The sequence below is a fragment of the Rattus norvegicus genome, chromosome 2, assembly GCF_021556685.1.
Source record: "Rattus norvegicus strain SHRSP/BbbUtx chromosome 2, alternate assembly SHRSP_T2T, whole genome shotgun sequence".
Lineage (NCBI taxonomy): Eukaryota > Metazoa > Chordata > Mammalia > Rodentia > Muridae > Rattus > Rattus norvegicus.
Window position 1 is genome coordinate 198,763,348 of NC_141535.1, and position 24,752 is coordinate 198,788,099.

The 24,752-nt window shown below is 45.3% G+C and overlaps 1 protein-coding gene across 2 annotated transcripts in view; it reads right to left on the minus strand.

Annotated features, from left to right (window-relative positions):
- Nucleotides 1–24,752, minus strand: part of Eeig2 (EEIG family member 2) — a 54,935-nt gene that overhangs the window by 9,041 nt on the left and 21,142 nt on the right. For both annotated transcript variants that reach the window (XR_015666924.1, NM_001163568.3), the window contains 6 exon segments: nucleotides 23,246–23,366; nucleotides 20,043–20,072; nucleotides 15,142–15,258; nucleotides 8,633–8,679; nucleotides 5,767–5,870; nucleotides 512–607 (listed from right to left, as the gene is read on the minus strand). Coding sequence is in view for 1 of the 2 variants with exons in the window: in NM_001163568.3 (NP_001157040.1) it covers nucleotides 512–607; nucleotides 5,767–5,870; nucleotides 8,633–8,679; nucleotides 15,142–15,258; nucleotides 20,043–20,072; nucleotides 23,246–23,366 (515 nt within the window). In the remaining variant the exon portion in view is untranslated.

Genomic DNA, 24,752 nt, shown 5'->3' on the forward strand with positions numbered 1-24,752 from the left:
CTGGTGACTGAACTCCAGTTCTCATGCTTGTAGGGCAAACATTCTACTGAGTCATCTACCATCTCTGAGATGTAATTTCTTTATCCCACAACAATAGCCTTTCCGTTATAGTAGTTCCGAGCTTATTATTCAATTTTATTTTGTCTGGAGACAGGCACTTGCTATACAGCTGGCAGAGGCTGGCCTTGAACTTGCCATCCTTCTGTCTCAGCCTCCCCATTGCTAGGATAACATATGTGTCACCACACCTGGCTTCAAATCCCTTTAGAACAGTGGTTCTCAACCTTCGTAATGCCGAGACTTTAATACAGCTCCTCATGTTGTAGTGACCCCCAATCATAAAATCTTTTCATTGTTACCTCATAACTGTAATTTTGCAATCATTACGGATCACAATGTAAGCATTTGACATGCAGGATATCTGATAATGTGACCCCTAAAGGAGTCATGACCTACTGGTTGAGAACCACGGCTTTAGAAGAAGGCACCGAGTGCCACTGTGGGCCTGTACCTGATACTTTGGACTGTTGGCTTGCATAGCTTGATGTTCTAGAGTGTCCCCAGGCACCAAGTTCATCTGGAACGGAGGCACTCTTCGCTGAAAGATCTGCAATAAGTCACAACTTGATGTTACTGTCACCATCAAGTCAATGGCCAATTTATATTCTAACCTGCAGATTTTATTACTTTGCAAATTCATAATCAAGGAAAATAAACGATAACGTGATAGAGTCCTTCAGAGTGGCACAACGAAAACAGATGCTTGGTACTTTCACCATGTTTGCTGGCAGTGTGTCTGAAAACCGTTAGTTTTTGTTCCTCAACATTTCTCCGATAAGTCAGGCTTATTCTTATAATTCTCAGGAAAATGCTGGACTTGGGTGTTGTCTGTCTGTCTGTCTGTCTATTTATCTATCTATCTATCTATCTATCTATCTATCTATCTATCTCTATCTATCCATCCACCCACCTATCTATCTATCTATCTATCTATCTATCTATCTATCTATCTATCTATCTATCTATCTATCTCTATCCATCCATCCACCCACCCACAACCTACCTACCTGCCTACCTGTAAGACAGGGTCTCGTAACCCCAGCTGCCCTTAAACTCAGTCAGTAGCAGAGTAGTCGACTCCTGACTCTCCTCTCCTGCTGTTCTCAGTGCTGGGATTGCAGGTGTACAGCACAATGCCCTGGCACAGCTGGTTTTGCTTTGCTACTGGAATGCTGTAACTTTTATCAACACAGCATAGGGTATAGTATCCAAGATGGAAGTTCTTAAAAAACAAATAAAGATGAGACGACGCAGCTGTTTAGAGCACTGGCTGCTCTTCCAGAGAACTTGGGTTCAGTTCCCAGCACCTACATGGCGCTCACAGCCAGTGGTTACTCCAGTTTCAGGGGACCCAACACCCTTTTTTGGCCCCTACAGCATCACGTGCACCTGGTGAACAGACCTATACACAGGTGAAACAACCACACGCTAAAAAAATGAGATAAATAAAATTTGAAAAACAAAGTGACAAAAGAAACAGGATAGTACCTAGTTTGTGAGGTACTATTTGGGACCACAAACTGTTTCTCATGGCTCCCTGATCACGTGCACAGATAGCAGTTATGCACTTGCAGTACTGGTCATCCTCCATGGAAGACACAACTGTGAGCGGTTTGTCTTAGTGGAAAGCCCTTGGAAACTAGAACTGTTGCTAACTGTGGAGCAGAGGGAAAGCAGCCGAGTGAGACAGTTACCACGGCAGCAGTTCTGTAACTGAGGTGCTGCACGGTTGGGCCAGCAGATGCTGTCAAACATGCAAACAACTAGTCCTCTGAAAAGGCTTCTCACGTCCCGGCAGACTACAAGGTTTCCAGTGTTATCTCTATGGCAGCCGTAAACCCAAAGGTTAGCTCCAATGGAACCCTGTCCTGGTGATAGTTTGTAGAGATTCCTATACACCCAGAAGTCTACTCCAGTGTTTGGCTCAGCTCTTATCTGTCTGTCTTCTGGTTTCCAAAATGTATTCTATATAAAAATTTATTAAGCTCTTAATGAAAGACCACCAGAGTGGGGAGACTCTCACTCAAGTCTCGGGATGACGCGATCCCCCCAAGAACTCACACAAGACTGTCCTTGTTGTAATCACATGAGGTTTATCGATAGCAACCAGTGCACTGGGGTCGAGACTCATATTCCACGTAGGGGCAGTGGAGTTCGACCCCGAAAGGCTGGGAGAAGAGGTATTTAAAGGGAAAAACACAACCTGAGGGGGCAGGGATGGCATCATTGGAAAGTGTGTAGAATAACAGTGAAAAATCACAAGGAAAAACTCTGTTTTTCAAGATTGTTTCCTAGAAGAAGCTGTCTCCTGCTTCTCAGATTGTTTAACTTCATGGTTCGCTAGTTCCTAGGAGAAGTTGCTTCCTGCTTCTCAAGATTGTTCTCTAAGATTTATGGTCAGCTAGTTTCTGGGAGAAAGCTGTTGAGCCGGCCAATGTAATTACCCATTCTATAGCCCTAGGAGAGGCTTCTTGGAACATACAATTCTGGGGCCTAACCTGTTTTTTTTCTTCTGCTCTAAACTTTGTGTCTAGGGGGGCAACTTTAAAACTTTTACCTTTCATTATCAACTCAGTTGTCTGTGGTGTAGATGAAACAAACACTGGGGCTACACAATATGCGGCAAAATATATGTGGGCAAAATACAGTGTGCCCAGCATTAACCAAAAGAAGGCACCAAGGACCCCAAAGGCCAGTGCACCTGATACCACATGGGAGGAGACCTTGCAGGGGAGGCTAGCCCAGGATCTGCCAATGGAGGAGCCTCTCAGCTAGCTGAGTGGGGACCAGCATAGGGCATAACAAGCCTTGTTTGTAGGGAAGCAAATGGTGAGTTGGTATACAGAGGAGTGGGGAGATGTCTGATGGGAAAGAGGTTGACGATGGCCCAAGAAGATGCAGCTGGTGAAGAGCTTTCTGGAAGCTAAGTGAAGGCCATATTTCGAAGACTTTAAGCAAGGGCAATGCACTGCAGTCTGTACTGGGTGACGATCACTTGAGTAAAGGGATAAACAGGATGAACCGAAGAGAGGAGGTTTTCATTATAACCCAGTTAAGAATGTGAGGTGTTTGGCATAGATGGCCCAAGTCAGGTACCAAGCAGAAGCTTGTGCTGGGATATCTGACCAGTAGGAGAAAGACTTAGGCAGATTTACAATGATATGTGGAATCGGGAGACAAGTGATACTTGTCACATGCTGACCTGTCCCTAGCCTTATGCTGGGATATAAGGCCCTGATCATGAAGAACCCAGAGTCCGGCTCTGGAGAAAAATGAGCAGATGGATTTCAGTAGGATATGTGACATGAAGGAGACCTTCCCCAAGACATCTGGAAACATATATTTGTGAATGGAAACTACCTAACACACATTCATATAAAGAAATTATATTTATGAGACAGGTAAATCCAGGGGTGCAGATGACATTGCTCAGAAAACTGAGTAGAGGGAACTGAACTCCTGTGGGATAGCAACACTGGAGAGGAGGTCAAAGAAGACAGGGAAGGTTTTATGCTTCAGTTTCTGTTTTTGAAGGCTGGGGACCAAAGCCAGGTCCTCAAGCACACAGTGAAGTACTCTATACCACAGCAACAGCCCTAGGACCTTAGGGGAGTTTCTTTTAATTTTTTGTTATTATTCGAGAATTTCATGTATGCATATGATGTGTTTTGGTCAAATTCACCGTCTATTCCCTCCTCTCCAATTCTTCCCGTACTTCTCTCTCTTCCCTACTATGTGCTATGTTCTTAAATGCACAGAACCCACTTAGCGCTGCCTCTGTGTGCGTGAGTGAGGAGCATCTGCCGGAGCCTCTCAGGGACCACGTTCCTGAAGAAACTTGCTCTCTCCCTAATAGTCATCAGTTACCAACAGATTCCCAGCTTAAGAAAAACACTATGTTTATTTATTTACTTATTTGTTTGAGAGAGAGAGAGAGAGAGAGAGAGAGAGAGAGAGAGAGAGAACATACAGCATACATGTAGAGGCCAGATGACAACTAGTTAACTAGATGGAGGGTCCTAGGGATTGAATTCATGTCTTCAGGATTGGCAGCAAGTGCCTTTACCAACTGGACCATCTTGTTGGCTCAAGGAGTCCCTAAGAATCTAGAAGAGGAAGGGTCATGAAGGCAGGAGACAAGGGAAGAGAAAGCTTCAAGAAAGAATTAGTGGCTGAGTCATATGAGAAGAGGAAACATGCCGACAGGATTTGGCAGTCATGTAATTGTAGACATCATGGCAGGACACAAACCAGATTGCAGGCAGGCGAGTTTTAACAACTGATGCGAGGGCAGTCCAATGGTTAACTCTCACTGGAAAGCCCACTAGACTAGGATGTACCTAAGGGCCACCGAACCAGGCCTGTCTGCGAGGTTTAACTGAGGACTGAGATCCCACCCTGAGTGTGAGCAGGACCGTTTCCTACGCTGAGGTCCTGGGCTGAAGGAAGAGGAGGAGTTAGCAGAACGTCAGGATTTATCAGTCTCCTGACTGGGTGCAATGCAACCAGATACCTCCCATCCAACTGCAGCTTCCCCACAGCGACAGGCTGCATCCCCTGGAACCAAGAGCCCAAATCTCCTTCAAGTTCTTTAGTCACAGCAACGAGAAAAGTAACAGATGTGCGCAGTCTTGGTTTCTAGAAGTTTTTCTACATATACTGTGATGTGTGCATCAAATATGTGTTCTCTTGGTGACACTTCTCCATGTCTGCCTGTCTGCTTGCCTGTCGGTCTGTCTACCCAAAACCGGACTGCTCGGTTCTACAGGACCTCAGAAGATAGAGAAGGATGTGAGGGTGATAGGGTTTACTTTATATTTTCTCAGCATAGACAAGAGCTCAGGATGTCTCAGTGATGAAGGGAGGAGTTGATGGAAAGAGTGACAGTATCCATACGATGAGCTGATTTCATAGCAAGAAATATATACTCACGATCACTTAGAAGAAACCTTATCCTTGCATGTTTGAAAAGGTAGTGCAAATGTTAATCCTAGCAAGTCACCTTCTTCCCACTCTGTCACAATACACTCTGCTCCCATCATTTAGGAGATAGGGGACTCCCATGCCCTTCCCTGCAGACAGAGTGGCATCTTGCCCACCCTGCTTTTAGCAACTACAGCAGATTCTGCCTCCTCTGGAAGTTTGTCTAGGGAAGTGGACCTCACTCGGTAAACCAGGCTGGCCTTGAACTCACAGAGATTTGTCTGCCTCTGTCTCCCGAGTGCTGGGATTAAAGGTGTACGCCATCGGGGCTGGGGATTTAGCTCAGTAGTAGAGCGCTTACCTAGGAAGCGCAAGGCCCTGGGTTCGGTCCCCAGCTCCGGAAAAAAAAAAAAAAAAAAAAAAAAAAAAGGTGTGCGCCATCATTGCCCAAGAAATGGATCTTAAAGTTGTGCTGGGTACAGTGAGTGTTATAGAGTTTCAAGGCACCGATTGGATCTACCGAGCCCCAAATTAGCCGCAGCACTAAAGCAGAGCAGACAGGGGAGTAGAAGGGAAAAATATTAGATTATCTAAGGGGGTGAGCGGTCCTGTTACTAAACTGAAGTCAGTCCAAGAATGGAACTCCGATCATCAGACTTGGTGGCAATCACCCTGACGTACGGAGCCATTTTGCCAGCCCCTCAGGGTTTAGACTCTTTGAGGAAATAAAATTGTACTGTTTTTCAGAGACCGAACAACCAGGAAGCTATTATATACCCATACCTGCTATCCCAAGATGCACTTTGAGGGTCTCGCCGCCTTTCCTATCCTCTTCCAGAGACTCCGATTCCCCAGCAATTGGTATTGACATGGATGTGGAAGGAGGCCTGTAAACAGATATCCTAAGGATCAGATCTTGACCTATGTGTGAGCCTGAAGGCTTGAACTACTGTTAGAGACTCATTGTGTGGTCAGCAGCTGGCCTTAGTAAGCTCTTCATTAGCCTTATCCTTTTGAGGATGAAATAAAAAAAAACATGAAATAATCCATAAGTATCCTTTGGAACCTTAAAACCTGAGTAATAAATGTGGGGAATATTTTTATTTAAAGATATTATTTTTATTTATGCACATGTGTGCGTGCACACATGTGCAGGTGCCTACAGGGACCAAAGGAGGGTGTTGGATTTCCTAGAGCTAGAGCGAGAGCTGACTGGAAGACACCTGACATGGGTGCTGGGAACCCAGGTCCTCTGCAAAGAGCACCAAGTGCTCTTAACCACTGAGCCATCCCACCTGCCCTGTGGGAAAAGATTTTTATACAACAAATACTGAGGATAGAAAGAGCACTGTCCTGCGGAGTTCTGAAGAGAGAGAACCACGGTGGTGTTACAGCTCTGTACTCAGCACTAGGAGGCTGAAGCAGGAGGACCAGATTATCCTAGGACATGGAGCAAGCTGGGTACCAACCTGGGGTACATGGGCCCCTGGTCTTAAGGCCAAAGCAAACCCTTCAGTAGTGCCTTTGGATCAAAGCTCAAGCTCTGAGGATGACACCCACAGCTCTTCATAGTCTGACTTGAACCAACCTCCTTAATTATCAATAGCTGTATTTTAAATTCTGTTGTAATATTTTAAGGGGTTTGGGGGGAGGGGACATAATCTTGCTCAGGAGCCCTGGCTGGCTTGGTAACCTGTATGTAGCTCAGACTAACCTTGAATTTATGAAAATCCTCCTGCCTCAGATCTTAGGATTAGATATAGCTCATACTACTATGCCCTGCTGAGTTATATGTTTAAACAACAACAACAACAACAAACGCTGTTAAAAATTCATTGAACATTTCACTGGAAAAAAATATGATTCACACAAAGAATGGGGCCCATAGTGACAGTCATAAATCCCTAGTGACCTTACTGTGCCCTCATGGCTCAATATTTAAACGTCAGTTGTCTCCCCTTCCATAGGGGATTACAGCCATAACACATCTAACGCTCCCTTACACTTGGCTTTCCTGTCCGGCTATCTCAAAACACCGGGAGTCATTTCTGCTGAGTGCTCTATGTCAGAGGCAACCAGTGTTCAGGCAGAACAAGCTAACCACGGGGGTGGGGTGGGGTGGGGGCTGTTTGTACACCAGACTCAGGATCTGAAATCTTAGCTAGGCCTGCAGTAGTTCCGTTGCCCAGGGCAACACAATTTCAGTGTGTTGGCTCAGTTCTTTTACTTCTTTTGTTTGAAATATGTTTTATATTCTTTATCGGGATCCCTCGATGTAGGACGGTTGCAGATTAAAGAAGTGGGGATTATGTTGGTTTTATAGCAATGTTCAGAGTCTGTGAAGAGTGGCCTCCTAGAATGACATGATATCCTGGATATCCCACCAATATTCCATGCACCATTACACTGCCCGGTGTGTGTGCAAACTGACTTTTCTTCTTGGAATGTCTCTCCTCACCTTCCGCACTTAGTACATTCTTATTCATCATTAAAGCTCAGCCCAGTGCTGCAGGAAGGACTTTCTGGCTTTCAAGGAGCAGTGGTGATTAGTGGCTCTCCCCTCTCTACCCCTATACTAGTGTGTGCTGTGTGCACATCTCCCAGGCGTCTGGCAGAGCAGGGCAGTAGCTCTGTACCTTTGGGTCCGCACAGACAGACTTGGCCAAGACAATTGCTCTGTCTTAGCTTCCTCAGTGCAGGATAAGGATCACACTGGGATGTTTTACAGTTTCCTTTTTTAGATGTGGGTCTCACTGTGTCTTACGACGTCTGAGCTCTGAGTTGTTTCTCCCGGGGCTTCTCAGGAGAGAAAACATTAACTAATGAGTCGGTCACACAATCTGCCTCTTCCGCCCTCGTTCCCACCACGGCTCCTTCCCTCGGTCTCTTTTCTACCTCGCCTCGTAAATTCCTTTTCAGCGGAAACCTCTGCAGCTTTTACCTCATTCAGAAGGTAAGTGGGGCCATCTGAATGGCTCACAAGATGACCTCATCTCCTGTTACCAAGCTCTTTGCTCCCACGGCTCTAGATATGTTGGTCTCCGGGAAGTTACCTGAGCATGCTGGGTACAGTTCCCCTTCAAGACTTCTGTCCATATCCTTCTACCTTGAATACTCTTTCCCCCAACATTTGTGAACCTTGCTTCCCACTTCCTTCAAGTTCACTCAAATGTCATCTCATCCAGGAAGGTCTCCCCTGATACTCCATAATAAGACAGCACCAGTTCTTTAGGGCCCCCCTCACCAACACAGCATCTGTTCCCAGGCTCCTTTCTGGCCTATTGCTACTTGGTTGTTTGTTTCTTTGAGTATAAGTTCTACAAAGGGAGAACACAGTCTGTTTTGCTCACTGCAGGTTGGAATGCAGCCACGCGCAGTAAGGCACCTGCCAGGTGTTGAAGAAGTAAGAAAACAGAAAGCAAATTAAAGCTGTCGTTTGTCTAATTCTACCTTAAACCTGAAAACCCAAAAATGGGGAAGGATCTCCTAACTTGCATCCTTTTGAGAGTGGCTTACTTGATACCAGGCGACAGGCACTTGTATGACGTTCAGGCCACTCTACCACGAAAGGGACCATTTACCTACAAAAGTGCTCCAATTTGTATCGTACTTTTAGACAAAACAATCCTCTTACTGGTTATCAACTTACGTTTTAAAGCATGGGTCACCGGACATCAGCTGCATACTGATCAAAACCTAAACAAAAGAGCAACAAATGTCACAGTTACAGATGCTCCCCCCAGAAGCCAGCTTCTGTTAAAGGCCTAGTCTAACACTTTTTTTCTATCCAGAAAGCATTAAGTGAAATAAATGTTTAATGAGGGTGTACCCAAAATTCAATTACTGCTTTATGTAGAGATGGATTAAAAATTATCTTTGGTGTCCAGAACCTTGTGATTATAAAAATGTTGTTGAAAAGGTAAGAATGAAAAGCACTTCCCTAGTAACAATCCTTCCTTAACATGTGGCTGGTTGTCTGTGTTGACTCCAGATTCCTGTGGGATAAGCAGGCCCTCCAGCTCCACAGAACGAGGCTTCATGGGATACCTGCTCCAGGCTCTAAGGAGCAGAGAGTCTCTGGCTTGTGCCTCAGCTTTGGACAGGAACTAAAGCCTTGCTGTTTCTGTTTGAGACGTTGCTATCCCCTGGTTTCTGAGTAACTTTTAAGAATCAACCACAGACACCCGCGGATCCCGGCCCGCAGCAGCTCTCTGCTCCCAAACCCCGTGGGAGAGAGACCTCACCGCCTGAACAGGTGGGCACTCCTGAGGCTGCAGAGCGGAGGAGACCACCAACACTGCCCACCCCTGCCCACATCCCTGGCCCAAGAGGCAACTGTATAAGGCCTCTGGGTTCCCGTAGGGGAGGGCCCAGGAGCGGCAGGATCCCTGCGCCTGAGACACCGCCAGAACCTGAAGGAAACAGACCGGATAAACAGTTCTCTGCACCCAAATCCCGTGGGAGGGAGAGCTAAACCCTCAGAGAGGCAGACACGCCTGGGAAACCAGAAGAGACTGCACTCTGTGCACATCCAGACGCCAGAGGAAAACACCAAACATCATCTGGAACCCTGGTGCACGGAGGCTCCCGGAAAGAGCGGCGCAGATCTTCCCGGTTGCTGCCTCCGCGGAGAGGACTTAGGCAGTACCCCACGAGCAAACTTGAGCCTTGGAACCACAGGTAGGACCAACTTTTCCCCTGCAAGAAACCTGCCTGGTGAACTCAAGACACAGGCCCACAAGAACAGCTGAAGACCTGTAGAGAGGAAAAACTACACGCCCGAAAGCAGAACACTCTGTCCCCATAACTGGCTGAAAGAAAACAGGAAAACAGGTCTACAGCACTCCTGACACACAGGCTTATAGGACAGTCTAGCCACGGTCAGAAATAGCAGAACAAAGTAACACTAGAGATAATCTGATGGCGAGAGGCAAGCTCAGGAACCCAAGCAACAGAAACCAAGACTACATGGCATCATCGGAGCCCAATTCTCCCACCAAAGCAAACACGGAATATCCAAACACACCAGAAAAGCAAGATCTAGTTTCAAAATCATATTTGATCATGATGCTGGAGGACTTCAAGAAAGACATAAAGAACTCCCTTAGAGAACAAGTAGAAGCCTACAGAGAGGAATCACAAAAATCCCTGAAAGAATTCCAGGAAAACACAATCAAACAGTTGAAGGAATTAAAAATGGAAATAGAAGCAATCAAGAAAGAACACATGGAAACAACCTTGGACATAGAAAATCAAAAGAAAAGACAAGGAGCTGTAGATACAAGCTTCACCAACAGAATACAAGAGATGGAAGAGAGAATCTCGGGAGCAGAAGATTCCATAGAAATCATTGACTCAACTGTCAAAGATAATGTAAAGCAGAAAAAGCTACTGGTCCAAAACATACAGGAAATCCAGGACTCAATGAGAAGATCAAACCTAAGGATAATAGGTATAGAAGAGAGTGAAGACTCCCAGCTCAAAGGACCAGTAAATATCTTCAACAAAATCATAGAAGAAAACTTCCCTAACCTAAAAAAAGAGATACCCATAGGCATACAAGAAGCCTACAGAACTCCAAATAGATTGGACCAGAAAAGAAACACCTCCCGTCACATAATTGTCAAAACACCAAATGCACAAAATAAAGAAAGAATATTAAAAGCAGTAAGGGAAAAAGGTCAAGTAACATATAAAGGCAGACCTATCAGAATCACACCAGACTTTTCGCCAGAAACTATGAAGGCCAGAAGATCCTGGACAGATATCATACAGACCCTAAGAGAACACAAATGCCAGCCCAGGTTACTGTATCCTGCAAAACTCTCAATTAACATAGATGGAGAAACCAAGATATTCCATGACAAAACCAAATTTACACAATATCTTTCTACAAATCCAGCACTACAAAGGATAATAAAGGGTAAAGCCCAACATAAGGAGGCAAGCTATACCCTAGAAGAAGCAAGAAACTAATCATCTTGGCAACAAAACAAAGAGAAGAAAAGCACACAAACATAACCTCACATCCAAATATGAATATAACAGGAAGCAATAATCACTATTCCTTAATATCTCTCAACATCAATGGCCTCAACTCCCCAATAAAAAGACATAGATTAACAAACTGGATACGCAATGAGGACCCTGCATTCTGCTGCCTACAGGAAACACACCTCAGAGACAAAGACAGACACTACCTCAGAGTGAAAGGCTGGAAAACAACTTTCCAAGCAAATGGTCAGAAGAAGCAAGCTGGAGTAGCCATTCTAATATCAAATAAAATCAATTTTCAATTAAAAGTCATCAAAAAAGATAAGGAAGGACACTTCATATTCATCAAAGGAAAAATCCACCAAGATGAACTCTCAGTCCTCATCTTCGGTTGGTTTATATACAAGTGTGCAATTTCTAGGCTTGAAAGTAAAATGATGCTATCTGGTGCTGGATAGAGGAGCCTTATTTTTTATTATGGCAGCTTGCTATTTTTGTAACATGGTGATTTGGTTGAACACAATAAAGTACAGTAGTAAAAAAAAAAAAAAAAGAATCAACCACAGGCTGGGGCTGGGGATTTAGCTCAGTGGTAGAGCACTTACCTAGGAAGCGCAAGGCCCTGGGTTTGGTCCCCAGCTCCGAAAAAAAGAACCAAAAAAAAAAAAAAAAAAGAATCAACCACAGGACAATCTCATTTATTCGGAGTGAGTCTGGCCTTGGACTTGGTAAGCATCAGAGGGTGGCCTTGAACTTCTCCTTTTCCTCCATGCTGGTGCTGCTTCGATCCCAGGCGTGCACCACCATACCCTGTTTATGTGGTGGTGGGGACTGAGCCCGGGGTCTCTTGCATGCTAGGCAAACATCCTACCAACCAGGCTGTACTCCCAGCCCCAAATTCACATTCTAATGGGAGTGAAAATAATGATGGCAGTATTCACAAGGATAATGACTTGAGAATTTATTTTGCTTTGGGGTCTTTGAGAGAGTCTCTGTGTTCCAGGCTACCCTCGCCGAACTTGCTAGGTAGCCAAGGATAATCTTGAATTTATGATCCTTGTGCCTTAGCCTCCTGAGTGCTGGGATTACACACAGGCACATTTATACTTGGCTTGAGTGGGGGAATTTTATGTTCCAGATGTAAACTTTGTGTTCTCTACACTTCGTCTCATCTTCAACAATCCCATGGGAAAGTAACATTCTCTTTTTGAGACCATGGAGATGAGGAGATATTTTCTGAATCACAGAGCTGGCATGCATAGAACCCAGGACTACACATACTGAGGTCCTAGTCCTAAAGACACCCAGGACACACAGAGACAATCGCATACTTTCCAGCTAATGGCTGGCATGTATCTTCTACAACCTTATTTGATTCATACCTCTTTAACCCAGGACGGCCAGTCTGTCCCTTTCTTATTTGATTTTGTCCTTAAGTCTCAGACCCATCCTGTTGTTCTGGGTTTCTAATTGTCTGTCATCCTGGTTCCCAACTCTACAGGACAGCACTTGGGACTATCTGAATGTCTTAGGATGAAAGAAATTGTGTGGGAGTCAGATCAGAGGAGTGGGAGGGCACTGAGGTGGGAGGCTGAGTTCGTTCTTAAGACATGGGTACACGTCAACTCTTTCTTTGTATGTTGACAAGTATGGTTCATTAAAGGGACAGATGACTAATAGAACAGATGAGACAAGGAGAAAAGAAAACTCTTGATTATACGTGTGGGGATTCTAGAGCCTAAAGGGAAGCAATGATTTCTAACAGGAAGAGGGTCATGTCAGCCATTGTAACTACAGGCAACAGACGGTGCACTGTAATCAGAGTGGAGAGTCAAGTAGACGAGTAAGCTCTATGCTGGGACGATGAGGGATACATTTAGTGAGTTCTATCCTTTCAATAAAGGAAGAACGTGGTGGAGCTAAAACATGGGGAATGAAAATATATTGGGAAAAAGACAGGATATAGAAATCTAAATTGTGCAGAGTATGGGTGCCAAGTGGAGGTGAGCCAGTAACGCCCACTTGGCTGTGTGTCCCTCAGCAATGTTCAGCAGCAGGACACAGTCTCAGGGAGGACACAGTCCAACCAAGTAGAGTTGGAGACACTCAGGGGCAGCAAAGGGCAAAAGAGCCAGGAATGTTAGTTTATGTAGGATAATCACGAACTGTGACCTCTGAGCTCCAGAGGGGGAAGTGGAAGTAAGTGAAGGGCTGGCAGATCATGAGAAAGGGGTAGGGTTGAAACCCCAGCTGTGGGGGAGATGACTGGATGGTTAAAGCACTGGTCACATAGAAGAGGACACACACACACACACACACACACACACACACACACACACACACACACCCTGAAAAGCAGTGCTATTCAGAGAGGAGTTATGTGCTTTCATTTTTCTTCCAGACAGGGTTTTGCTGTGTAGCCCTGACTATCCTGGAGCTCCGTTTGTAAATCAGGCTGGCCTCAAACTCACAGAGATCCACCTGCCTCTGCCTTCCAAGTGCTGGGATGAAAGGCGTTCACTATCACCACTTGGTGGGCTATCTGCTTTTTAATGTGAGGCATGGATGAGTAGGTTGAATGTTGGTAATTTGTTTGGGGTCATTCTAAATGAACAGTCTAGTCAGTGGGTTCTGAGACTAGGGATTGGAGGGCATGGCGACAGGAAAAGGCCACCAAACAGCAGATGTGCATGCTGAGCTCAGCTCTGTCACTAACTGCTTCTCTTATAGGAGGCACCTCACCTGGTCCGAGTCTCACCTATAAATCAGGGATAAAACTGTTCGCCACCCGTCTAGATCTGCCAATCTCATGGTGGTTTTCGCAAGTGCCCTGAGATGTTTTCAGAGGTCGAAATCAGCCAAATCAAATAGACTCCAAGTTCATAGCATGGCTCCTCTTTTCCGACCTTGGTTTCTGAGACAGAGTCTCATGTATCTAAGGCTGGCCTTGAACCCTTGGTCTGCCCTGTCTCCAGTACTGAGATTATAGGGGTGTACCACCACGCCTGACATTTCCTCATTTTGGTTTTTTTTTCCTGTCATTTTCTTCTTCATATCAACTGCCCATTCTGCCTTTCTTAAAGCCACTTGTGTGCAAGGGAGGACTACCTATAAGAACTAGTTCATGAATTCCTATATTGCTAGAGCTAGAAGTTCATGGAAAACAGCTTAAACTACGAGCATAAAGTAATTCTTTACTTTACCAACTTTGAAATTAAAACCATTTGGTTTTTACACAGGTATCTTTCTTCGCATTAGGTAATTTACTAACTCAGCAAAATCCAGCGAAAAAGATACTCATAGGTACACGATGCTTTCTGGATATTTTCCCAATGGATCTTACTTGATACTTCTAACAACCTCATTCATTCTGTGGTTACCCGAGTCTTGGAGAAATACGCCCCACAAGGGGTTTGCCTGTCACTTTCACTAGTGACAAGAGAACCCAGTGACCTACGAGTGCATCACAGCTTCTGTGGAAGTTCTCTTGAGGTGTGTGTGTGTGTGTGTGTGTGTGTGTGTGTGTGTTTGTGTGTGTGTGCGTGCATGTGTGCAGCATGGGTGAATGTCTGTGTAAGAGCATGAGTCTATGCATCCGCAAAGCCCAGAGGAGTGCACGAGAATCCCTCCCGTCACTTTCAGCCTTATTCTTCTGTGACAAGGTCTCTCCCTGAACCAGGAGCGTGCATTTCACAGCTGGGTTGAGGCCAACAAACACTAACATCCTTCTGTCTCACCCGTCACAGCACGTGATGACAAGTATGACCAGAAACCACCCCTGCCTTCTTTCGTGCACTGGGTCTGAACTTAACTCTTTGTGGTTGTGGAACAATGGCTTTAACTATGAGCCGTCTTTCTAGCCCTGATAGGTATATATACTTTAAGCCACGTGTTTAGTCCTCACATCCCCTCTCCCCAGCGAGCACGTCTGCTGCAGTAGTGGTGTATTTATTTGTTCACGGCACCAAGGAGAAGCACACTGGACCATAGAGATGGCCATGACTTTTACTGCTTCTGTGGTGTGGAAGGGTCTTTCCCTAGTGGTGTGGTGGCTTATGACCGTGGTATGGATTCCCATCGTGTGGATGACAACCGAGGCCTGTGTTTAGTGCGAGGCATGAGGTCTTTCGGTGTCGGCTGTAACTCTTGACGAAGGGTGCTTACTTTAAGAATGGAGTTGTCCTGTCTTGTATTTTTGGTATCATAGCCTTCCAGTAAGCAGCGACGGGTGGTACTTCCTGATCCAGCAAACTCTGCCAGGTTTAGATCTGCAAAGCCCAGCTATGAAAAGAAAGAGAATCGTATTAATAGACTATCTGGGATGCTCTAGCATATCTCCTTAAAATAGACGTTCAGCCCGTGAGTTTTCTCAGAACTTTCAGTTCTTGCTGTTTACCGCTCCCTGCTTTAACATTTACTTTACATGGGTCCTTAAATATTTGCCTTTTAATAAAAGTCTGCTCCCTATTCTACCCATCTTTTACCATGGATCTGATGTGCTGTGCTAAAGGCATTTCTGTTCGCATCCAAATAAACATGTAACTGTGATAGTCCGACTAAGGCCTATCAGACAAGTAGCCTCACTCACAGGAGCACCAACACTCATTCCACACCGTGGCAGACAAGCAGTTGTGCTCATGGGCAGCTACGTACAAACTCTCGGACTCCTGTTCTGGATCCTACTCTACGCTGAATTAACCACTGGGGCCTGAGGTTATGGGGTGAAGTTAAGTTCTCATTGTTCACACGCCCACGAGAGGACCCAGCAAAGCTTGTCCCTTTGTCAGCAGGGACACCTTTTCCTTCCTCTCTCTCTCTCTCTCTCTCTCTCTCTCTCTCTCTCTCTCTCTCTCTCTCTCTCTCGTCTTCCACTTCTGCCTTGCTAAGGATCTTCAGCTGGGTCTCTCTATGGAAGGTTTTCTTCCCAAGCTCACAATTCTGTCCCACCTCTATCTTCTCTGTTTAAACTTGTCTGCTTCTACATCGCTACCCAGAAATGCCATCTTCTGCCATTACCAAAGCTTGTTCTAGTTTTCTCTCTGATGTTGCTCAACCCAGACTCAAGTGTACCCCTCTATCGTTATCTCAGCAGTCTATTTCTTCATAACTACGTGTATACAATTTTGCTGAACAAAATGGGAACTAAGCGTCTGTCTACACGCATGCAGTAAACCACACTAGATGTGTCAAACGCTGCTGAGGTCTTTTGCGGCAAGGTTTTTGTGTGTGTATAATGTATGTGTCTGTATGTGTCTATGCAGGCATGCACTTCCAACAGTGAATGTGCAGAGGTCAGAGGACAACCTCAGGCTCTGCTCTTTACCTTCCACCTGTTCTGAGGCAGGGCCTCTTTGCTGTCTGCCACTGTCTGCACCTACCCGGCTCGAGCCTGTAGGAAGTCTGCTGTCTCCACTTCCCATCTCACTGTAGCACAACTGTGTGCTACCGTGCTTGGTTCTGGGGCTCTAGACTCACTCATGCAGCAAGAACCTTCCTCATGAGCCATCTCCCCCCACCCTCTTTCAGGGTCATGCAAGGGGGTGGTTTTAACTGCACACTGGAGCACTAGGTCAATGGTTTTGAACTGGTGTGCAAAGAGTAAAGAGTAAAAGCCTAGAGAATAGTGTAAGCCCACAATCCAGTAAATTGGGCACACTTCAAGACACAGATAACAGCTGCTTAACTTTCACATGGTTAGTCCGGTCTTACTGCCTTTTAGTGAAGCAACATAGGAGGAAAGGCCAGGCTGGATCCATGCAAAGCAACATTTGTGTAAGCATGTGTAGACACATGGGACTCACTTGATCATCTATTGCCAACATGTCCTATTTCCTACACGTCTCTCCCCTTCGAAGCTCTCGGAGCTTCTTCCTGCTCTTGTCCCTGCTTCTGGCCTTGCTGCCTATTTGACTCAGATACCAAGGGCGATTGAGAGCACTTAGCATCTTTCCGGAAGCTCTTTCTGCCAGCCACAGCCACTCGCTGCCTGCACCTGGGCCTCCACTGCCCTCCCACTCAGACACTATGGCTGATGATGTGACTGTGCTCCTGAGGCCTCGTGTCTGCTGTATTTATTCTCTAGCTTCTCCTGCTAATTTACCCCTCTCTACTGGACCATTCCCACCAGTACAGAAACATGCTGGGTCTTCTCCTATCATAAAGAACAAACCGAGACTTGTTCCACCTCTCTCCGGATTACTGAATCACTTTTTGGTTCATCCTCCATCAAAACAAAAGCAAAGAAAAACCACAAGAGCAACACTTCTCAAAAGAGTTTATGTCACCTCTGACCATCCTGACAAATTAATTTCCCCTTTCCCTTCTCATGCCTTAGCTCTTCTGGCCATGATGTGTCAAAGTTAAGTCAATGACACTAATGCTCTTACACTCACTCTCTTAGACAACCTAATATTTTTCAGTTCTATTCACATTAAGGTTCCAACGCCAATAAAGGAGTCTTAAAGAAAGGCTAGCTGCCCATCAACTTGCACCTACGTTTCCAAAACTGTTTATATGATCACTAAAGATCTCTGCTATGGACTGGATGCTTCTGTTTCTCCAGAATTCCTAGGCTGAAGGCTGAACCCTCAGTAGGATGGTATGGACTGGTGAAGGCTCTGGGAGGTAGTCAGGTCATGAGATGGAAGCCCTCATAGACGGATTCATGCATCCCTCCACTTTTAGTGCTGGGGATCAAGCCAGGGCCTTGCACATGTCCCAGTTTGTGATCTGCCTCTGCACCAAGGCTGGATGAACGCACTTTAAGCAGAGGAGAGAACTTGCTCCCTCTCTCTGCAATCCACCATATGGTGACACATTGAGAATCCTGTCATCTGCAAACCAGGAAGCAGGTTCTCCAGAGACATGGGATCTGCTGGAATGGTGAGACCTAAATGTGTTTTGTTTAAGTCATCCAGGCTGTTGTACTTCCATATAGCGACAAGACCCAAACAAGACAGTTGCCTGTAAGAGAGCAACACGCCAATGTACCTTTTATGGGCCAGATTCTTATCTAGACCCAGGAGAACAGTGAGGTAAAAGGAAAATTATTCTGTCTTCAAAGAACTCACATTACACACATTATAGCAATATGCCACAGAATCCATATTTCCTTTTGACTTTCTTCGGCTCCATCAAGATACTTTTCACAGGAATATCTCTCATATATGTCTCCTAAATGCATCATGCATATATACCACATTAGTGATAGACATTAATGGATTCAGGAAATAATTGTCAACATTCTTATTCCAGGTAATATTAGGCATAAATTGGGAATATACAATGTTTTTCTCATTTTTGGTGCTAGGGATGGAACCCAGGGCTATCTCATGCTGTGCCCTGAGCTATCCCTGAGTCCTTTACTCTTGCTTTCATAGTTTAGTACGGGGAAAACAGAAAGCAAATTCCTGCGGTGCTGTCTGATGAGTGCTGTGGTAAAGGAAGACACAATGACAAGAGAGGAGAAGAAAAGTTCTCAGAGGGAAGGTATGACTAAGCTGAATCTTCAACGATCTGTGAGCTGACAGGAAAAGGGGAAGGAGAAATACATGCACGGTGTCAAGTCACAAGGCGAAGAAGCTAAAATAGCACAAGATAGATACTCTCGGAAGGGTAGGATGGCAAGATGTCTCCTAAGGATGCGGGGCGGGGGAGAAGAGAGAGACAGAGAACCCAGGCGGCAGGTAGTGAAGCAGCAGAATGGATTTGCAGACCACAATGGGTCTTATTTATCAGCTTATAGGATTTCCATTTCCTTTACAGTCAGTGAATAACTACCGAGAGACTAAAAGTGGGAAATGATATAATCACGTTTTAATTTTAGAAAGATCACTCTGGTGGGACTAAGGAAGATGGACTGGACCAAGCAGGTGGCCAACAGGGGCTGCCAATAGAAAATAACACAGGGGGGTTGGGGATTTGGCTCAGTGGTAGAGCACTTGCCTAGGAAGCGCAAGGTCCTGGGTTCAATCCCCAGCCCCCAAAAAAAAGAAAAGAAAAAAAAAAAAAGAAAATAACACAGGCACAGTCAAAGGCAAGTCTTGTAAAAGGTGAGAGAATATTGTTTTAAGAACTCTTAGAAGAGGAAAAAAATCATGAACAGTTATCAGCAACAGTAGACCTTGCTTGTCTGTCTGCCTAACGTTCTGTGCCCTGCTAATCCACTTTCCCCCAGAGATTCAATCTCCACACTTATCCTGGTGCACACGGAGCAACTGAGCCTCCTATCATTGCTACATTGTGGCAAGTCTAATTTAACAATTGCAACCTATTTCCCTACCGCAGATGGTTAGGGGTGGGTATAAGGCCCAGTTATACCCAATAAAACATATGGTAGAATCTTCTAAGAGCATCTAGGAAATGTTTACTTACTCAACAAAAATAATATACAGAGACCAGCTAGGTTTTTGTGCAAAAACCATGAATTATATTAAAAAAAATTCGAGCAACTAGACATCTGATGTTGAGGTATTGTAATCAAGATTAAGGTCACCACTGAGGGAAGGGGATAACGGATCACTGACCATGTCCTTTAGTCAGCAGATTAATCAACACTGGGGCAGCAATATCTTATATCTAATTATTCTGAGTTATCGGTAAGCTATGATTTCAAGGAAACAAGAGAACATTCTCTAGTAGGGAGGCTAATACTAAAAGGTAACAGCTCACAATAAGCTCCCAGAATAGTCTTTTTTTTTTAAAGATTCATTTATTTTTATTATGAGTATGGGTATTTTGCCTGTATGTATGTCTGGGCACCATGTGCATGCAGGGCCTGAAGAGGGGGTTGGGGCCTCTGGAACTGGAGTTGCAGACAGAGTTCTATTCACGTTTGGGTCATGGGAACAGAACCAACCTGGGTCCTTTTGAGAACTGGCAGTGTGCCTAACCACTGAGCCATTTCTCCAGTCCCCAGACAGAATATTGTAATGTTTGGTAGATCCAGTTATTCAATCTCTAGTTTGCTGTACCTAAAATGAGCCAAGCCTAGTAACAATTAAAATCCCACAGGTTGCAATAACAACATTACGACCTGCAAAGGGGGGTAAAGGACATTTACTTACCTTTGCGTAAGCTTTCCCACCTTTTAATTCCTGCAAATACAGAAAACAGTATAAGGAAGGGCATTATATGACGAGGGATTGAAGACTAAATGTGTCAAACAATTCCAGAGCAGACATTTATATGCTAGTAAATACCACAGACAATACAAATAGAACGATTTTCAGCCCAACTATTCAAATCAATAATAACGTCTTAAAAATGACCAAAGTTTTCACTTTGCTTGCAACTTTACCTATTTATTTAGCTTTTGATTCTGAGTCTCTTATGCTGCACAGACTGAGCTCCTGGACCTCAAGGGACTCACCTCAGCTTTCTGGGTAATGGGACTGTAGGCCACACTTTAGCCTTTAGGGTGTCACACACTGTGAGGGCCAAGTGTAAAGCTCTTAGAACAATGGCTAGTACACCGTGCACTGTTTCCTCTTATTATCACAGACCAGCTTCCTTTCTCCAAAGTCACTTTGATAACATGTCTACTGAAGAGCTGTCACTTCCCTTTTCTGACTCTGATACACTATCACACCTGTCGTTTACACATTGAGTTTAAAGAAGTCCAGAAGGTCCACAGCGAGCTCTGCCATCACTTAGGAGTGCTCATTCCCTTTCCTGCCACTGTTTCTAGTCCATGCGCTATCAAAATTTCATCAGTATTGGGTCGTCCTCACGTCCTTTAATGGTGCCATCCTTAAACAAACAAAAGTCAACATCCTCTGGGTGTTCTGTGGCTCCCCAACTTGCGTATCTTCATTGCTGTCATTCAAAAGGCTGAAACCTCTACCTGACTCTAGTCAACCTTCTTCAGCTGGATTTGTTCTCATTTTCTATCTCTAGTAGCTCGGGACCCGAGTGATCTTCGCTTCGCAGAAGCTAAAAGCCCTCTGTTTTCATCTTAGTCCCTCTGAAGCGTGTGATGGCTGAACCAATGAGCTCCCTGATGCCACGCCTCCTTGATGCCACTCCCCGATGCCACGCCTTCCCGACACCACACCTCCCTGATGCCACGCCTCCCGGCGCCACACCTCCCTGATGCCACGCCTCCCGGCGCCAAACCTCCCCGATGCCACGCCTCCCTGATGCCATACCTTCCTGGTGCCACATCTACTGCTTCCCTGTCTGCTGTTCCTCCTGCCTCTCCTTTCCTGCATGCACTTCTTTATTTAGCTTCTACAGGAAGAATGCTGGCTATACCTTAGTTATCTGCTCTCGCTTCCCATGTAATAGAAACCTGTGCTTTTAGTTGGGTATCTGGGTGCGCCAAATAATGGACTATCTCTGTGTAAAACTGCTTTCCTCAAACCTAAGTATTTCTACTTTGAGATATTAAAACCAACTCTTCCACCACCAAAGCAGCAGCAGGATCTTATGAAATGGTGGTTCTCACCTTTCTGAATACTGTGATCCCTTAATACAGTTCCTCATGTAGTGACACCCAGTATAAAAATTATTTCATTGCATTGGGTGTGGTGGAGCATGCCTTTAATTCTAGCACTTGGGAGGCACAGTCAGGCAGATCTCTGAGTTCAAGGCTAGCCTGATCTACAGAGTAAGTTTCAGGACTCCAGGAGAGCAAGTATCACACAGAGAAACTCTGCCTCAAAAACAAAAATAGAAACAAGCAAACAACCTGCCATCAACAGAGTGCTCCAACCGACCAAACGAAGCTCATTGCCAAGTATTAAGCAATATAAAGAGACTGGGGTGTGGCCACCCACAATTCATTCACAACGTGGGATGGCAAATGTCCAGGCCACGAGTGAGTTCCAGGCCAGCTTTAGCTATTTACTGAGCCTTTGTTTCTGAAAAATCAGAACAAAAAGATGTGTACAGAATGTAAGTCACACTGTTGGGTCTTCATTTATAAAGGCAAAGTCAGGTGACATAACCTAGGCTGGCTTTAAATTTGCTATGTAGCTCAGGCTAGTCTTGAACCTGGGATCTTCCTTCTCTGCCTTTCCAGTTGCCATGGATACAGGCTTGCCACTATCACGTTTGGCTGTGAAGTTCCTATTTTATAGCTGATAGTTAACTCAGCGACAGCAGTGATTAATGAAGCTAGGATCTTACATGTCCATTTCCTCAGTCTCATACAGAAAAACAAATACCTATAAACAAGGACGGGGTTTGGGTTGAGTCTTCCCTTTAGCACTATTAATGAGGTAATACCTGTGTAAATTTGGGCAAGCTACTTCATTTCTCTGAGCCTTAACGATTCTGAATATAAAGAATAGGACACCCGATTCCAAGGTGTATAACTGGTCTAAGTCCCCTGAACAACACTGATTAAAGAACAGAGGTTTGTTGGAATCTGGTCCAGATCAGAGCCTCTCTCAGCCCTCGTCAGAGACGCTGCTCCTTGCAGTAGAAGGGAATTAACACGAAGACCTTCAGCTGGGCAATATGCAGAGAATAAGAAACTTGGGAGTGCTCGACCATAACCGCATGTCTATATCACACCCCTCCCCACAAGACCCACGCGTGTGGGGAAGAGGTGGCAGACAGAAGTGGTGGTGGTCAGTTTCAGGGAAGTACAACAGGACAGATTCACACAGGACTCACAGCGATTGTGACCAGCATACACAGGACCCGCACGAGCTCCATTCAGGGTAAATCCCAGCATTGGGGGAGGGCGTGGGGGTGGGGATCCAGCTACTAGCTGACAAACTGAGGAGATGTTGGTATTTGGTAGCTGCGGGGGGAGGGGGGGTGGAGGAGGGAGTCAGTTTTTTTTAATGGTGCACCACCCTCTGGTGCAGGCCCCACTCCCCAAGAGCAGCTGAACTGGATCAAAAAAACCTAAGAAAGCTCAGGTGGGTGGGGCAGCGGAAACGCAGAGGGAATGTGCAGGAGAGGTGGGGAGCAGTGTATGAGCAAATACATTGTATGGGTTTTTCAAGGAATTAATGAAAATATTATTTTTAAAATATGTAAAAAGTGAAGAACAGGAGTTTAATAAACTCCTATTACAGACAGGCACACTCCCAAACCAATACTTGGGTGGTTAATACTCAGTACGGTGCGTGACCCTTCTGTGAATCTTGAGTTATAATAACCTCAGGTTTTCTACCATATATTCCAAGGAAACTTATTAAATTTAGCTTATGGCTGTGAGTTCTACCGTTAAAGCAGCTCTAGATAAAGTGAGTTGGTGACTGTAGCTAATCCTGGTTTCTGAAAGGGGAGGAATAAAAGGCTATTTTTGTACCTTCCGTACAGACACTCTGTAGATACAGGGATCCAGGATGCCGGTGGAGGCGCTGGCGCTCATTTTGCACATAAACGAGAACTTCTTTCTCCAGTGAACACAATTTGCTTGCACCACCTCCCTGAATAGGGAACAAACAAAACAAAACCCGAAAAGCCAATTAATTACTATGTTAAAAACACGTTCTTACTGAAATGTACAGAGCAAAGTTAGACGTCAGTATTCATAGGTGTGGCGAGACGGCTCAGTGAGGAAACTGCTTGCTGCAAGTTCAAGGACCACATAAAAGCTCGGTGTCTGCAATCACAGCATTTGAGACAGGGACCCCCAGAGCAAGCTGATTTGCCAAAATGTCAAGCTCTGGGTTCAGCTGGAGACCCCGACTCTACACAGAAGGTGAAGAGCACCTCAGGCGCTACCTGACACACTGGGCTTCCACACTCAAGCACACAGAGAGACACATACAGATGCAAAAGCCGTTATTTGCGAGAGTGGAACAGAAGTAATGGGCTCTTAGAAATGCCAAGGAGTTAACTCACTCATCAGTCAGTTAGCAATGAGTCCTCCATGTTTGTGTACTTTCTGTGTGTTGAGCACACTTCTAATGCTTGAAATGCAAGGTAAAGGGCAGAACTTCTAACCTCGCAGGGCTTTGTGTGAGAGACAGAAATACATGTAAATACCCCAGTTTTCCTCTAGCTCCTTCAGCAATGCGGACTATCATTTCAGCTCACGACATGACACTTAATCCCACGGCAACTCGAAAATGCAGCTGGCCTTTCCCTCACAGATTTAGGGTGTGGACCAGGGGCTGTACAGTCCTGCTAGCTGGAACCCACCATGTAGACAATTTTGGCCTTGAATTCAAAGAGTTCAGCTTGCCCCTGCCTCCCAAGTAGCATCCCACCTGACCTTGACATTTTTATTAATTCTTTGAGAATTTCATACAAGCACATAAAACATATTTGATCATAATCACTCCTACTCCTCCCCTAATTCCTCCCACACCCAGTCCCACTTCCCATTCCCTTCCAACTTCATGACGTCATCCTCTTTCTCTTCCTTCTCTTCCTCTTCCTCTTCCTCGTCTTCCCCTTCTCATGAGTCACTGAATCCAATGTGTGCAGCCCTTATACCCATGTGTAGAGGAGCATCCACAGAGCCACATCTCTAAAGAAAGCCTGACACCCCATATCCCAGAAGCGTCAGGCCTAGCTCCCCAGTTGGGGGTGAAGGATCTGGGGTCCTCCCTACTCCATGCTGGAACGTTGACAGGGTTGATCGTGTGCAGGCCACCACATGCTGTGAGCTTATGAGAGCAATATTCCCGTTAGACCAGAAGATACTGTTTCTGTCCAGTCCTCCCTGACCTCTGGCTTAGTCTTCCCGCCCCCTCTTCTGTGATGGCTCCTGAGAGCTCAGGTATAGTGAGGTTGATCTCCTTAATGAATACAGAGTGGGCTCATTTCTCTGGAGCAATAGAGACTTACGGCTAAGGTAAGAATTT